Below are 17844 nucleotides of genomic sequence, written 5' to 3' on the forward strand. Positions count from 1 at the left end.
TTCCTCTGCGGCCAGCTAATGCTGCCATGACATACATGTCCACATTACACATACATTCTAATTCATTCACTGCTTCTGACCTCACCTCAGGCAGCTTGACTCTGGAAAGGTGCTTCTGGCACAGTCATCAGTGACAGTTCCCTTCCCTTAGGCAGGCTCCGAGGCACATGCCCCCGCACAGGGGACAACGGAGGGTGGAGGTGGATGGAGCAAAACAGTAAAAGGCGTAGATGAGGCAGAAGATCCTCCTCCGCTCTAAATGCGGTGGCCTCAGCCTTGTTTTCTTCGGGACTGGGACAGAGACATCGCTCCACATTTCCCTGCACAGAGAGACCCCACTCCACATTTCCCTGCACAGAGAGAAAGACCCCACTCCACATTTCCCTGCACAGAGAGACCGACCCCACTCCACATTTCCCTGCACAGAGAGACCGACCCCACTCCACATTTCCCTGCACAGAGAGACCGACCCCACTCCACATTTCCCTGCACAGAGAGACCGACCCCACTCCACATTTCCCTGCACAGAGAGACCGACCCCACTCCACATTTCCCTGCACAGAGAGACCGACCCCACTCCACATTTCCCTGCACAGAGAGACCCCGCTCCACATTTCCGAGAGAGAGAGAGAGAGAGAGAGAGAGAGAGAGAGAGAGAGAGAGAGAGAGAGAGAGAGAGAGAGAGAGAGAGAGAGAGAGAGAGAGAGAGAGAGAGAGAGAGAGACCCTGCTCCACATTTCCTAACAAAAAGAGAGAGAGAGAGAGAGAGAAAGACCGCTCCACATCTCCCTGCACAGAGAGAGACCGCTCCACAGTTCCCTGCACAGAGAGACCACGAGAGAGAGAGACCGCTCCACATTTCCCTACACAGAGAGAGAGAGACCGCTCCACATTTCCCTGCACAGAGAGAGACACCGCGCGAGAGATAGGCCGCTCCACATTTCCCTGCACAGAGAGAGAGACCCTGCTCCACATTTCCCTGCACAGAGAGAGAGAGAGACCGCTCCACATTTCCCTGCACACAGAGAGAGAGAGCGCCAGATAGAGAGAGACCGCTCCACATTTCCCTGCACAGAGAGAGACCGCTCCACATTTCCCTGCACAGAGCGAGAGACCGCGCCACATTTTTCTGCACAGAGCGAGAGACCGCTCCACATTTTTCTGCACAGAGAGAGAAAGAGACAGCTCCACATTTCCCTGAAGAGAGAGAGAGAGAGAGAGAGAGAGAGAGAGAGAGAGAGATAGAGAGAAAGAAAGAGAGAGAAAGAGAGAGAGAGAAAGAGAGAAAGAGAGAGAGAAAGAGAAAGGAGACCATTCCACATTTCTCTGCACAGAGAGAGACCGTGCGAGAGAGAGACCGCTCCACATTTCCTTGCACAGCAGTGGCGGTGCGTCCATAAAGGGCGCAGAAGCGCCGCCCCCTCTCGCTCCTGCACCGCCACTGAATACAATACATAGATTCATGCATTGCATAAATCTATGTATTGTTGCCGTCGCCCACTATTCAGATGGCCGGACCCCTGGTGAGCGCCGGCCATCTGAATAACGGCAGCTGGTTGGTGTTTGGAAGTGTATCAGAGCCAGCGGCTCTGGAAGGCTTTCTCATTACAGCCTGAGGGCTGTAATCGGGTTGCAAATAGTTAACCAGTGGACGCATGGGGGTGCATTCTCTGGATAACGCTGACAGGCATCTCAGCCAATCAGGTTCACCAGGTCTGGTTACCAGTAACCTGATTGTCTGAAGCGTCATCGAGGGCGGGAGAAGATATCAAGCGACGTGGAGGGAGGAAGTGCCGGGCTGGGGGGGCAATCTGGCAGCATGTTACAGGGCACAGTAGCGACAATTGATGGCACAGTGGCTGCGTTTGGCATAGTACAGTGGAAAAAAATGATGGGCACAGTGGTGACAATTGATGGGCACAGTGGTGACAATTGATGGGCACAGTGGCTGTGTTTGATGGCATGGCACAGTGGTGACAATTGATGGGCACAGTGGCGACAATTGATGGGCACAGTGGCGACAATTGATGGGCACAGTGAGGCTGCAATTGTTTTTTTTTTTTCGTTTGTTGCACAGAGAGAGAGACCGCTCCACATTTCCCTGCACAGAGAGATCACACCTCAAGAAAAATCGTTTGATTTCCGTATCAACATAGTGAAGCCTTGTTTTGTACACACCACTATTTTTATTTATTTTTTTCGCTCAACCTAGCGAGTTGAACAAAAAAAACTGATAGGTCCGGTTGGAGCCGCTAAGTACTAGCAAAAGTGACCCGAGCATGGATTCCTTTTCAGCAGAGTGGCAGTGTCTGCTGCAAGTGTGTACAAGTCTTTGCAGTGCTTATGTTCACAGTTTTGCTTAGCCGCAGTCCCATAGACTTTTTAGGTTGTGCATTTTTGCTGCAGTTTTTTTTAAAGGGCACCAAAGATGCAGCATGCAGACGTTTTTGTACACATTCAGAAATTGCAACAAAATGTGCAAACTAAAATAAGTCTATGGGACTGGGGGGGGTAACATGCAGAAAGACTGAAATCACCAACACTGCAGCCAGACTGTGACACACCAGTGTGACCCCACTTCATAGTACATAGGACCAGCCCAGGTAATGCACAAGCTGCTGATAGAAACCTCCTTAGCTACAGAGGGGGGGGGGGGGGTGGTGGTTAGGAAGAGGCCTGTCACAACTCACTCTCTCACAAACTTGGTAGGAAGGAGCCAGCACCAGCAGGAGTGTCACTGGCTCAGTCACCAGCCTCCATCCACAGCGTTCCAGGACCCCTTCCAGTTAGGACACTGACTGCTCAGTTTAAACATTCCCGCCCACACAGCCTATTCACAGATGCAACACTCGGGCTGCAAAGAGTGTGGGCGGGCACAGTGAGAGAGGGGGCTGGAGGGAGGCAGAGTGGATTCCATTCGGCTGTGCTCTGAAATGAAAGGACACGGACTCAGGTGCCAACAACAGCACTGTGATAAGGGCAGATGTCCTCTCACAGCACAAATGTTTCTGCACACTTCTGGGATGTTATCCAGCCCTGCCAGCCTCACTTGAGCAGTAACACTCACCAATCGGCAAACTACGGAACTGCACATGCGCAATTCCTAGCTTGCAGCAGATCAGCCTTTTTATCCAGAATCAGATCGGCCTGGGGGGAAAACGCATGCCTGTCCCCTGCCCCAGCCCGCCCCTGACTATTGCATAGGTCCGAGTAGGTGTAGCTGGTCCACACACAGGTGGGAGCGAGTCCAAGACTCTAAGGTCTTAACGAGCACAGACCCAGAAATCAATTAGGTGTCTCAGGAAGAGGTGATCACAATCTTAGGCTGGAGGCAATCAGACACCTGTAGGGCTTCACACTAAATACAGGCTAATTTACATAGCTTTAGCATAGAGGTTTGCACCAAAAAAAAAAAAAAAAAAAAAACTCAATTAAGGGTTGCAGGCTCGCTTTTTATGCTTCTCATACAGCCCTAAGTGGTTTGTTGCCCAAGCCACAAGAGGTTTCGATTAATGCTTACACACTGATAGATATAGCAGCACAAGGAGGAAATGATAGGTTGAAACTGGGGAAGATGTTGAAACTAATAAGCAACCCCCTCAAGGGTAATATATTCACTAGGACGTCCACCCTATGGGTAAAAGTTTAGGAGGCAGTTTTTGAGGTGCTAAAAAACCTCTAAAAAGCACCATCGTAAGCTGTCAGATTCATAGCAGCTGGCTCTGATCCTTTAGGGATTGATGGAGTGGAAAAACACCCTGGATTGAGCCTTGCTCAGCCCCCTATATGAAGTTATTCTAGGGCGGGGATATGCAATTAGCGGACCTCCAGCTGTTGCAGAACTACACTTCCCATGAGGCATAGCAAGACTCTGACAGCCACAAGCATGACACCCAGAGTCAGAGGCATGATGGGACTTGTAGTTTTGCAACAGCTGGAGGTCCGCTAATCGCATATCCCTGTTCTAGGGACTTCTATAATCTCCTCAGTGGCCTATATTGCCTGCAGGAGTCCATCCAGACCCTCTAGGGCAGTGGTCTCAAAGTACCAGCCCGCGGGCCATTTGCAGCCCGCGGACCAGTTATAAATGGCCCGCAGGCAGGGTGGAAGTGAGGCGAGCAAAAAAAAAAAAAAAAACATCTGGTAGTGAGCCGTTGGTATTACAAGTTATTACCACCAGATGTGAGCTGGCGCCATCTGGTGGTGGCCGTTGGTATTACAAGTTAAGCATTACAAGTTAAACAGCAATTCTAATGTCATTTTACACTATTTTCACAGCCATATTCTTCCCTCTAATTAGAACCCCCAAACATTATATATATTTTTTATCCTAACACCCCAGAGAATAAAATAGCGATCGTTGCAATACTTTCTGTTACGCCGTATTTGCGCAGCGGTCTTACAAGCGCACTTTTTTGGGAAAAAAATTACACTTGTCTTATTTTTTAATTAAAAAAACAGTAAAGTTATCCCCATTTTTTTTAATATTATGAAAGATAATGTTACGCCGAGTAAATTCATACCCAACATGTCACGCTTCAAAATTGTGTCCGCTTGTGGAATGCCGACAAACTTTTTTACCCTTTAAAATCTTCATAGGCGATGTTTAAAAAAATCTACAGGTTGCATGTTTTAAGTTAGAGGAGCTAGAATTATTGCTCTCACTCTACCAATCGCGGCGATACCTCACATGTGTGGTTTGAACACCATTTACATATGCGGGCGCTGCTCACGTATGTGTTCGCTTCTGCGCGCAAGCTCGTCGGGACTGGGTGCGTTTTCTGGCTCCTAACTTTTTGAGCTGGCTCCTAGATTCCAAGCAAATTTGTCAACCCCTGCCTTACACCAGTGCTGGTGGTAATAATGCGCTCGCTGACACCAGTGCTGGTGGTAATAATGCGCTCGCTGACACCAGTGCTGGGGGTTAATAATGTGTTCGCTGACACCAGTACTGTTGTTTTTGAAGTTTGAAAGTTTGCATGCGGCCCCCCATGGCATATGAAAACTTGTCTTGTGGCCCTCAGGTAATTTGAGTTTGAGACCCCTGCTCTAGGGTGAAGGGGCGTCCTGTTCTGCTTGGCTTTCCATATCCTCCCTGTCATCCTAAGCTTCCTCTACCTGGGCTAGAGGGAGTGACTGTGAAAGCGGGGGAAGGGCACTAGGTCCCATTCAGAAGATGCCTTCCTGGGAGGATGTGTCTTCTCTAGGGATAAGCTCCTCTATGTCAGACCTTAGGTTACTGACTGCCTGGTGGCTTCACGGAAAGTTGACTGTTGCCGGCCTTTCCGTCTGCATAGATGAGAGATACCTCATTATTGCAGGAGTCCCTTTCCCTGCTAAGTTATTAATGCATTCTTAGCAAAAGGGCTTTGAGTGGGAGTTTATCCTTACAGTACCCACATATTTAATTTTTAGAGGAGCTATGCCCTGTAGCGGCAGGAGGTTGTTTATTTGGGGCCTCCTGGGTTCCGCTGGGAGGATTCTGGAAGACAAGAGATACAACACATATGCATAACATTACTCTGTCTTCCCCTAATGCCGCGTACACACGGTGGTTTTTTGTGATGAAAAAAATGGTTGTTTACTGTCCCATTTTGATCTATGAGCTGCCAGATGTAATTAACTTATGTCTCCTTACATCAAGCTATCTATAATCCATCATGTTTTTCCTGAACCTGAATGAACTCTGAGGTAGCTGGATGTAAACAAACACACATCTGTTCACATCCGCCTGCCTATAGACTTGCATGGAGCTTATGATCAGGTCCGCCTACAATAACGTTAGTCAGACCTGATTGGAAAGTCTGTGTGAAAGAACCCTTAGATTATTAAATTATTTAAGTGGGTAGTCTTGCTAAAAGTTCTGTACCAATTTTGAACATCTACCTTCTTTTTCTTCTTAGCTGTCTTCTTAGATTTTGTTTCATCTTCCTTATCCTCATCCTCATCCGGTACCAAACTGTATTTTGTTCCTCCAGGTTGCACGAAACAGTCATTCGCAAAGTGCCCTAAAATAGAAAAAAAGTACACCATTATTTTTATATTATTTAATTGCAGGTATACAAAATCAGCCATTTTCAAATAAAATTATGAAAACTATATACATCTACATCTGTCAAACTAAAACACATGAGTTTTTGAAGGCATCACAGTCTGATGCTATATGTCAGGGGTCTCCAAAGGGCCAGTTTAATGTCCTTCTGACTCTCTGGGCCGGAATGTGGCAAGCGTGTGTAGAAAATAGGATTCTTGTACTCACCATAAAATCCCTTTCTCCGAAGTTCATTAATGGACACGGCAACTTAAATCTTGACCTTAGGGTTATATCCCCACCTTCAGGAGAGGACTAGGCGGAACATGTAAAAACAGCAAAACTGCACAGGGGGCGGTCCTACTGGCTATAACCCCTCACACTGCATCCAGCAGCTCAGTTTGTGAAAAAGCAGTAAAAACATAAAAAAGGAGGGGTGGGTGCTGTGTCCGTCGCGGAGTACAAAAATCCTATTTTCTCTTTCGTTCATTGACGGACACAGCAACTTAAATCTTGACCTTACGGACGTCCCCAAGCAGTATCAAAAAACGAGGGGTGGGAACAGCAAACAAACAAAACTCCACCCATAACAACCAGAGCTCCTCAACAGAGTTGCAACCTTAACCACTTAAGGACCGGCTCACGTACATATACGTCGGCACTTTAAAGATGGATATTTCGGTAAAGGCAGCAGCTGCTGCCACAACCGAGATATCCCATCTTTTCCGTGGCCGATCCTGTAAACGATAACGGTGGTCTCCGCGGCGGATTCGCCGGCGAGATCACCGTTAACAGCTGCGGGAGAGGGCGGAGGCAATTGGGTCTCTCTCCCTCTGTGTCATGGATACGAGTGAGGGCAAGATGGCCCCCACCCATCTCCATAGCATAGCAGGGCAGAAGCGACCTTAAAACGTCACTTCTTTCCACAAGTCTTAAAAGGCAAATTTTTTTTGGTCTCATTTCTTCAAAATTACAATTTATTTTTTTATTTATTTTTTATTTTTTTATTATTGCATTTTGGTCTAAATATGAGATCTGAGGTCTTTTTGACCCAAGAGCTCATATTTAAGAGGACCTGTCATGCTTTTTTCTAAAAGGAATAAAAGTGACCCATTTTTTTGTTAAAACAGTGTAAAAATAAATAAAATCAAGAATAAATAAGAAAACAAAAAAAAAAATATGTTTTTTTAAAGCGCCCCATCCTGACGAGCTCACGCATAGAAGCGAACGAATATGTGAAAACAGTGTTCAAACTGCACAAGTGAGGTATCGCCGCAATCGTTCGAGTGAGAGCAATAATTCTAGTCCTAGAAACTCTAGTCCTCTAACTCGAAAGATGCAACCTATAGAATTTTTTAAACGTTGCCTATGGAGATTTTTAAGGGTAAAAGTTTGACGCCATTCCACGAGCGGGCGCAATTTTGAAACGTGACATGTTGGGTATAATTTTTTTTTTTTTGTTCAATATTTTTTTATTAGAGAAGACATGGCAATTAACAAACACAAATCAAGAAGATCAGCATGACCACACGTCATATATCCAAGATACATACACACATCAAATTAGTAATACCGCTCAAAAACTGAGCATACCAATTGGGAACGGCAACGGTTCCGGGAACCCCCGGATCCCACCACTCCCAGCTCCTTGACGGACTGAGTGATCTGGGCGGCTGATCCTCAACACACGCCTCTCAAACATATGGAAACAAACTCGCTCATGGGAAGCGTGATAAATAATAATCATTATAAATAACGAAAAATACCAAAGAAAAACGGAGAAAGAGCAAAAAAGTAAAGAAAAAAAAAAGGAAGGGGTAGTGGAAAGAGAAAAATACGGAGTAAGAGAAAGAAGATAAGGGGGGGGGGGGGGGGAAATCCTCTGCCTCCGTCTGCCGACCTGTATCGGAAATACAAAAGAAAAACGACAAGCAGACCTACTGGCTACTAATAAACATGGCATGTCAATTGAAATGAAAGGCTACATGAGACTTACTACGTGAAACCCCACATAACATAATTACAGATTTTACACACTTTGAGACATTAAATCAGCATATGCTGAGGTGTACTTGAACGCAAACCAACCGGACCATATTTTCCGAAAAATTTCGGATTTGTTCCTTAATGAGTAGGTAAGATCTTCCATATGATAGATACGGTCTACCTCCACCAGCCACTGGTGTAATGTAGGGACTGTAGTCAGTTTCCAGAATCTTGGAATGAGAGACTTTGCCGCATTCAGCAAGTGAGGCGTTAGAGATTTTTTATAGGAGCCGATTGGTTCAGTTGTACAATGCAATAAAATTACCCATGGATCTTCAGCAGTTTCGTATCCCTGAATCTCTTTCATCCAATGCAAAACCGCCACCCAAAATGGGCGAATGTGTGTGCAATGCCACCAGATATGTGCGTGATTCGCATTGTCCCCGCATCCACGCCAGCAAAGCGGCGAGGTCAGGGGGAAAACTGCGTGGAGAACCACCGGGGTGTACGTTTAGATGAGATGGATGAAGTATGAGCAAAAAATAAAATGGAGTACCTTTGGGATGGCGACAGGTCCCTTTGCAGTTCCTTCTCCCATTTAAGTAGAAATTTCGGGGTACCCCTTTCGGACATGTTATACAGTGCTTTGTAAAAAAATGAGAGGCCTCTCTTCTTGCTGATCCTCAACAAAGGCGTATTCTATTAAATTTAGGTAATGTCAGCTCCCTACCGAAACCCCTGAGGGGCTTAGGTAGGGAGCTGACAAACGCCACTAACTGACGATACTTCCATTGCATCATAGGGGTAACGAGGGATGGGTTCACGAGGTCTGTTAGAGGGACGATGCCCAAGGGAGATAATACGTGGTGAAGCAGCGTAGCGGAACCCAGGGGTTGGGTATCATTTTACTTGGTGTAACATTGTCTTTCACAATATAAAAAATAAAAATAAAAAACTTGGGCTAACTTTACTGTTGTATTTTTTTATTTAATAAAAAAAAGTATTTTTTTTTCCAAAAAAAGTGCGCTTGTAAGACCGCCACGCAAATACGGTGTGACAAAAAGTATTGCAATTATAGCCGTTTTATTCTCTAGGGTGTTAAAAAAAACAAAAACAAAAAACTATAAATTATATATATATATATATATATATATATATATATATATATATATATATATATATATATATATATATATATACACACACACACACACACACACATACATATTTGGGGGTTCCAAGTAATTTTCTAGCAAAAAAAAAAAAAAAAACCTGTTTTAAACTTGTAAAACAGGCTCGGTCCTTAAGTGGTTAAACAGCCGCCTGCAAAACCTTGTAGCCGAAGGAAGCATCCGCAGATGCGCTCACATCAACCTTTTACATTTTAGTGAAGGTGTGAACGGACGTCCAGGTCGTCACCTTACACACCTGTGAGACAGACGCTTGATGTCGGAAGGCCCAGGAGGCACCTATTAACCTGGTCGAATGCGTCGTGACAGGGAAAGGAGGCGCCCGCCCTTTTAGGGCATAAACCTGAATTACGACCTGTCTGATCCACTGAGAAATGGTGGCCGACGAGATCGCCAGGCCTTTCTTTGGACCAGCTACCGATACAAACAGTGAGTCTGACCGAAATGGAGCCGTAGCAGACAGATAGACCCGCAGAGCCCGGACCAAGTCCAAAGAATGCAAAGCAACCTCCTTCAAGTGCGACGGCCGAGGACACAAGGACGGAAGCACAATGTCCCGATTTAGATGAAATGCCGAAACAACCTTAGGAAGAAATGAACGCTGCGGGTGCAGTGCCGCCTTATCCATGTGGAGTTCCAAGTAGGGAGACTTGCAAGACAAGGCCACCAACTCAGAAACCCTCCTGGCAGATGTGATAGCCACCAGAAAGGCTACCTTCTGAGAGTGTGTCAAGGCTGAAATCTGTCCCTTAATAGTGCTTAAGGCAAGTTTTTGATCCACTCCCTGCTGCAAAAATAGCAGGATCCTGGAAACCGAATATGTACACAGACGCCATCCCATCTCCTCAGACATAGAGATGTAGGCCTTCCACGTGCGATGAGAAATCTTCCGAGAAGATGACTTCCACGCCCTCAGCATGGTGGAGATTACTGAATGTGACAGGCCTGGGTCCCTTAGCACCTGACCTTCAACAGGCATGTCGTTAAAGGCAGCGACTGTAGAGCAGGATGAAGTATTGGATCTTGCAACAGAAGGTCCTCTCACATCGGCAGTCGCCAAGGAACATCCGCCACCATCCAAACTATGTCGGCGTACCAGGGACGCCGAGGCCAATCTGGTGCAATTAGAATCACCGGAATCCCCTCGGTGTCCACTATGCGAAGCAGACGATGGAGAAGTTTTAGTGGGGGGGGCATAAATCAGCCGACAATGCCCCCATGGAGCTACCAATGTGCGTCCGCCCAGAGATCTTTGGACCTGCTCACAAACCCCAATAACTTCCGATTGAGTCGAGAAGCGGCGCGTGCCGGCTCTGCCCACCGCAGGATGTGAACGACCACCAAAGCTGCAGCTGAACCCCTCGTTCCTCTTTGATGGTTGACATACGCCACTGCCGTGGCGTTGTCCGACTGGATCCTGACTGGGCGCCCCTGCAGCCTCCGTGACCAAGTGGAGAGGCACCGCCTGATCGCCCGAAGTTTCAGCACATTAATCGGCAGGCGGGATTCTTCCTGCGTCCAGCGACCCTGTGCCGACTGAACGCCTCAAACACACCCCCCCCAGCCCGTCAGGCTGGCGTCTGTCGTGATCACCGTCATGATCACCGTCCAATGAAAAGGAAGGAACGACCTCCCGGACTGAAGGGCCAGAGACCTCAGCCACCAGACCAGGGATTCTCTGACTAGATGGCTCACCCGAATCGGACAATCCAGAGACAACGGAGACTTGTCCCATTTGGACAAGATCTCCTTTTGCAAGACTCGAGTGTGAAATTAAGCATACGGTACCGCCTCGAAAGTGGTCACCATAAGACCCAGGACTCGCATGCAAAAGCACAGTGACGACCACTTGTGGGATGCCAACAGCTTCACCACAGCCTGAAGAATTAGAATTAACACAGTCAATCAGCCTTGCAATTTACAGCACCTCTCACCCACAGGCACGGCTCCACTGGCAGAGGGGGGGGGGCGTGTGAAGCCCAGAGGCAGCACGTCTGTGCTGTGACAGTCTTACCTTGTCCAAGAGAGACGGATGGCCAAGTGGTAACGGTGAGATAAAAAGGACCGGAGCTGAGGAGGGCTCCACGGTGTACCTATGGCATCTATGGTATGGTGTAGCTCCACTCACGTGTGCACCGGCAACTTCCTGATCGGGACGTCTCGCCGAATCAGGACAGTGGAGCAGGAACGAGGCTTGGAGACAGCGGAGGGGGTTGGCAGTTGCCGACCAATGGGAGAGCCTGTGCTGGCAGGTTTGACCTGATGAAGGGCCAAGTCCCCATACATGTTGTCTAGACTGTAACCCGACAGACTCTGTTCCAGCCACCTCCGTCCAGCCATCCAGCGTGATCGTGGTTCAGCAGTCCTGCACACCGCCAGCACAGGCTCTCCCATTGGTCGGCAACTGCCAACCCCCTCCACTGTCCACTGGCAGTTATACCATTCATAACACGGAGGATTGCTGGAATTTTTTTAAGTGTTTATGGCAATAAATATTACTTTTATTTCATCATTGCTTGGACATAAATGGCTCATTGATTTAGCGCTTGATACATGGATTTTTGTTCTGCTCACCATTTTCACATCACTCCTGATGTGCCACACCATTTAGCTGCTTATTAATGCCTGGCAGAATCTTCTATTCATTGCAGCCAACCATCGATTTATTTTCTAAATTTTCAATTTTATAATTACTTATGCAGTCATTGGTGCCAAAATGGTTTGGTTGTTTGTCAGAATCAAGCCCAGGTACTCCAGGCGTGGAGTTGGCACCAACACCGACTTTTGAAGGTTTAGTACCCAACCAAACTCCCGAAGAGTCTGACTGGTGATCGACAACATCCTCTAATTCTGAGCCAGAAGCTGCTCTCAGAAGGAGGTCATCCAGGTAGCCCACGATCGCGATTCCTCTCTGTCTCAGCAAGGCCAGGATCAGGGCGAGCACCTTGGTGCCGACACCAGGCCAAAGGGGAGAGTCACAAATTGGTAGTGGTCGTCCCCGACCACAAAGCGCAGAAACTTCTGATGCCTGACACATATGGGGACATGCAAGTATGCGTCCTTGATGTCCAAGGACGCCAGAAAATCCCCCGGATGGAGTGCAGCGACCACAGAGCGAACCGATTCCATCCTGAACCTTTGTACCTTTACAAAGGTCCAGGACCGGACGGATCCTGTCCTTCTTTGGGACTACAAACAGATTGGAATAGAATCCCTGAAACCTTTCCGGCGGTGGTACAGGTACTATCACCCCGTGCCTCAGCAGGTCTTGCACTGCCCCAAACAGGGCGTCTCGGGGCACCAGAAGAAGATAAAGCTTGGGAGGGAAAAAAACTGTTTTGCGTACAAGAAAAACTCTATCTTGATCCCCATCACACCAGTTCGCAAACCCACTGGTCGGAAAGGAGGGAGGTCCATCGAGCTGCAAACTCCCGAAGGCGACCCCACACCCAAGAGTCGTGCAGGGGCAAACCTTCGTGTAGGATTTGCTCGCAGGCTTGCGAAACCAGGGATGATTCTGTCCCTCAGCTGGCGCCTTGTCGGCCTGGGAACACTTATCTGCAGACCTGGCCGGGCGAAAAAAAAATGCTTCCGAGTGGAAAAGGAGGGCCCTGACCTACGGCGTGGATCCTTACCTTTTCTGGATTGTGAGAGCAGCGTACGCTTACCCCCAGTAACATTCTTAATAATGTCGTCCAGTGAGGCTCCAAATAGCCTCTCTCCCTGGAAGGGTAAATCTGCCAGAGCCTTCTTAGATGCCTGGTCCGCAGACCAGCATTTTAGCCAAATCAGGCGACAGAGCACCACAGCAGATACTGAGGCTCTAGAAAGCAAAGGAGCCGTATCCAATTCCGCATCGCATACATAGTTAAAGGGGTTGTAAAGGTAATTATTTTTTTCCCCTAAATAGCTTCCTTTACCTTAGTGCAGTCCTCCTTCACTTGCCTCATCCTTCGATTTTGCTTTTAAAATGTCCTTATTTCTTCTGAAAAATCCTCACTTCCTGTTCTTCTGTCTGTACACCACCGTAATGCAAGGCGTTCTCCCTGGTGTGGAGAAAGCCTCTTGAGGGGGCGAGCAGGAGTGTCAGGACGCCCACTAACACACAGCTCCTTTCTCCATCTGCAAAGTAGAGTGTCCTGACACTCCTGCTTGCCCCCCTCCCCCCTCAAGAGGCTTTCTTCACACAGGGAGAAAGCCTTGCTTTACGGTGTGTAGTTACAGACGGAAGAACAGGAAGTGAGGATTTCTCAGAAGAAATAAGGACATTTAAAAGCAAAATGGAAGGGGCGTGTCCTGGCTATGGAGGAGTGAGGACGTGTGTCTCTTCAGCTCCGTCCCACCACCGCACTGCATCGTAGCTAAGGGGGAGAATCTTACCCCATCCGCCTCAGCTGCCAAACGATTCTCCAGCACCATCCCCAGGGTCGGTGAGTGATTCGATCCCCCCGACCTCCCCAGGCTCCCCTGTGATTAGGAAAGATGATGCAGCAGCACCTGACACACGGTCGTTCCAAACCGATGAGAATGGTCCAACGGGCCATTTCCATCGGTTCACCGCTGAAGTGGCCTGATGGTCTGAAGTGCGTACACACCATCGTTCCAAAAACCGATCGGGTCAGAACGCGGTGACGTCAAACACACGACGTGCTGAATAAAACGAAGTTCAATGCTTCCAAGCATGCGTCGACTTGATTCTGAGCATGCGCAGGCTTTGAACTGATGCTTTCTGTACTAACCATCGGTTTGGACCGATCGGGCAGCGGGCCATCGGTTCGATTTTGAACCGAAGGACAACAGACCGATGGGCTATACACACGGTCGGTTTGGACCGATGAAACTGAACCTCGGTCCACTCTCATCGGTTTTGTCCGACCGTGTCTACGCGGCCTTAGAAGACATGGACATTAGATTCCATATTTGGTCTCTCCCCACCAAAGCCGATTTGGAACGCTTTGCAGACAGGGTGGAGAAAGCCCTTAAAAGAGGACATTGCACAGCTTAAAGCTGACACAATACACCTGGGGGGGGGGTGGCATCCCTGGAGCAGAGGTTTGAGGAAGCCCTCCCTGTCATTTCCATGCTCCAAGACAAATGCATTGCACAGGACCATCAGATTGAAGCCTTGCTCTGTTAGTTAGATGATATGGAGAACCGCAGCCGTAGGGCCAACATAAGGGTCCGAGGCCTACCTGAGGCCACAGGTGCAAAGGTCATTATGCCTACTTTGGAGGGTGTCTTTAAATAAATACTGGGGCTACCGGCGACGGCCGTCATTGACAGATTGGGCGCACAGGGCCTTGAAACCCCCTTCCCAAGATGTGAACAACCCCAGGGATATCATTTGCAAGCTCCAAGTACACACTTAAAGATCGCATAATGCAGAAGATGCGTGGAAAACCCTATTTTGACTTTGATGGCGCACACCTGGCCTTCTATCAAGACATTTCCAGATGCACTCTTATGCAGCGTAGAGCACTGCGCCCCCTCCTGACAGCTATTCAGGATGCAGGCCTGACGTACCGCTGGGGATTCCCCTTCTTTCTTCAAGTCACTAAAGATGGCAGAACTGTGACACTCCGCACTAAAGATGACCTCCCGCACTTCTTATCCTCCCTGGCTCTGGATCCGGTAGACTTTACCGATTGAAGAAGTTCGCCTGACCTCCCCGCGGCCAGGCTGCCACAACCCCAGCCGTGGCAATCGTCCACACGCAGGAACCGCAGACAAGACCGTGGACGCCAACCTACCGAACCCTCCGCAGACCCGGTCCTTTAAGAGACTGACAGTATAACCTTTCTACGTTGATGGCTCACTATTCAGTGTGCCGTTCCTTTAGTTGCTGTGCTGTAGACTCTATTTTATTGCATTGGAGCTGCATATGCTCTGACCCCCCACATCCATCCAGCCACCTTGACTGGCCTTAACTGCTTCTCTATATGGCAATGTGGGGGGGGGACATCTGTCCGCTGGCCTGGTTTTGACCGCTACCAATAATGAGCCTTACTACCCCTTCACCTACAAGCTGGTAACCCCTGCTGATAACTCCTCTGTTCCCTCTCCCACCGCACCATGTTAGATGTGGTGGGCAGGGTTGGGAGTCCCCCTGCCTTATCCCCATGTTGGCTCACATACCACCAGTAGGCCACCCTTTTATAGGAGACAATCCCCACTGGGATCACGGGCTGAGGCTCAGGTCCCCCCCCCCCCATATAGGGGATGGGGCCCTGTGCACGGCCCTTAGATGTTAAGGCTCTGATGGCCTCGGCCATACTGTTTTACTTGATGTATGTTTTATACTTGTCTCATGTGTCTTTTTCTCCCCTTTTTTCAACCCTCTCCCCTTCTCTCTTCTTGTGCCCTCCCCTTCTCCTTACACCCAGGTGTGCCCTGCTGTCTGGATGCCCGCGCCGAGCACGTCACCAACTTGCGGACCTCGTCCATCCCCAACCTTCCCATGGCCACGCTTCAGGTAAGCACGTACAATGTCAGGGGACTTTGCTCCCCCCACACCTAAATCCCTGACACCTAAATCTAAAGGGACGGCTATCGCAATACACAAATCTTGCCCCATCCAGCCCTCAGGCAATGAAATAGACCCCCGAGGTAGATATGTATTCCTCAAGGGCAGTATTGCTGGCCAGACGTATACGTTTGCGACGATTTATGCCCCGAACACAGACCAACTCACCTTGATTGATTCAACTCTAGAACGACTAGCAGAATTTAGAGAAGGCCTCCTGATCCTGGGGGGGGACTTCAACGTCAGTCCCGATTCTCTACTTAACACGTCCCACGTGAGACCCTCGCACTCTTATACTTTTCTCAAGCATTTCCGTAAGACGTTTCAGTCCCACCTCCTCACTGACTGTTGGCGAACGCTACACCCCACGGATCGCGACTTCAGCTATTATTCCAAAGTACATGATGTCTATACTCGTATAGATCACATATATGTAGATCTTAAAACCCTGGAACTCCTCCAGACTCCGACCATCGGCAACATCTCCATTTCAGACCATGCCCCGGTCACGATTGCCCTCACCCTGCCGTTGGGCTCACAAAAGGCCTGGAGGTGGAGGTTGAATGACAATCTCTTAGATGATTTAGGAGTGGTAAAGGGGGTGTCGGACACTTTGTCCCACTACTTTAACGAGAATTCGGTTGATGGTATGTTGGACGGCCAGATATGGGAAGCCCATAAGGCAGTGGTCCGAGGGGAACTGATATCTCAAGGAGCTAGACTTAAAAAGGGAACACAGAGCAGACTTTCTTAGGGTGCATGCCGCCCTGGGGAAGGCTGAGATTCAGCATAGGGCGAATGGGACTCCAGAGGCCCTGAAGGAACTGACCGAGCTGTTCTTACATGTACTAGACCGCCAAAACCGTAAACAATTCCGTTATATGGTCCACAAATATTATGAACACGGGAACAAATGCGGACGGATGCTTGCGCGGGACCTTAGGAAACAACATGCCCAGTCGTATGTACAAAAACTACGTTCCTCCTCGGGGGACCTGACGGTACACTCTTCTAAGATCGCCGCGGGGTTCCGAGACTACTATGCTACTCTCTATAATCTGAGCTCTGACCTCCCCCTAATACAAGATGCTATACTACACGCAATCCGGGAATACCTTGACTTAGCTGGCCTCCCCCCCTTGCAGATGACCAATCTGCGGCGTTCGAGCTCCCGATCACTACAACTGAACTTGGGGCCACGGTAGAGTCCTTGCCCAACGGGAAGAGCCCTGGCCCTGATGGGTTTTACCAAGGCATATTACAAGACCTTCCTCTCTCACTTGGCGGCTCCCATGTGCAAATATTTTAACTCTTTGGCAGGGGGCAAAAACATCCCCCCGGAAGCCCTCTTAGCTCATATCACCGTGATCCCTAAGGAGGGCAAGGACCCCACTGTTCCTCAGAGCTATCGCCCCACCTCCCTCCTCAATTTGGACATAAAACTCCTAGCGAAAATTCTAGTGAACAGGCTCAAATACCTACTACCAGAGATTGTACACCCTGACCAAACGTGCTTCATAGTGGGCAGGGAAGCCAGAGACAACTCCCTCAGAGCTGTCCAGCTCATTCATTGGGCCCGTACCCGTCCAAACCCACCGCCCTATATAATTCTTTCAACAGACGCGGAAAAGTCCTTCAACCGCATAGACTGGCCCTACTTAATAGCGGTACTGCGATCAATTGGGTTAGGCCCGCGAATGATGGCGTCGATCCTGGCCCTGTACTCCACACCTTGCGCTCAGGTCAAGGTGAATGGAACCCTTTCATCTAGATTCCCCATCAGGAATGGCACGAGGCAGGGGTGTCCCGTCACCCCTTTTGTTTGCTCTGGTGTTGGAGCCTTTGCTTCGTACTGTGAGAGCCAGTCAAGATATTAAGGGCTTGAGGGTCGGAAACACGCAACACAAGCTTTCGGCGTATGCCGACGATGTCCTGTTCCACCTATTGGACCCACTGCTCTCACTGCCCAACCTGATGAAGGAATTGAAGCTCTTTGGAACCCTCTCCAACATCAAGATAAACCTCACGAAGTCGGAGATTCTCCCCATCTGCCTTCCTACCCGTTTAGCCGCTAATCTTAAGGCCAACTTCCCCTTTGCCTGGACTACGTCATC

At 48.8% G+C, this 17844-nt stretch overlaps 1 protein-coding gene across 4 annotated transcripts in view; it reads right to left on the bottom strand.

The window, feature by feature from the left end:
- ZCCHC17 (zinc finger CCHC-type containing 17) overlaps positions 1-17844 on the bottom strand; it is a 75936-nt gene that overhangs the window by 20405 nt on the left and 37687 nt on the right. For 3 of the 4 annotated variants that reach the window (XM_040337924.1, XM_040337923.1, XM_040337925.1), the window contains exon 7: positions 5887-6008. In XM_040337924.1, coding sequence (XP_040193858.1) covers positions 5887-6008 — 122 coding nt within the window. Of the gene's footprint in view, positions 1-5886; positions 6009-17844 lie in introns of those variants that run through there. The other variant, XR_005747069.1, reaches the window with a different exon arrangement.

The sequence above is a fragment of the Rana temporaria genome, chromosome 2, assembly GCF_905171775.1.
Source record: "Rana temporaria chromosome 2, aRanTem1.1, whole genome shotgun sequence".
In the NCBI taxonomy this organism is placed as follows: domain Eukaryota; kingdom Metazoa; phylum Chordata; class Amphibia; order Anura; family Ranidae; genus Rana; species Rana temporaria.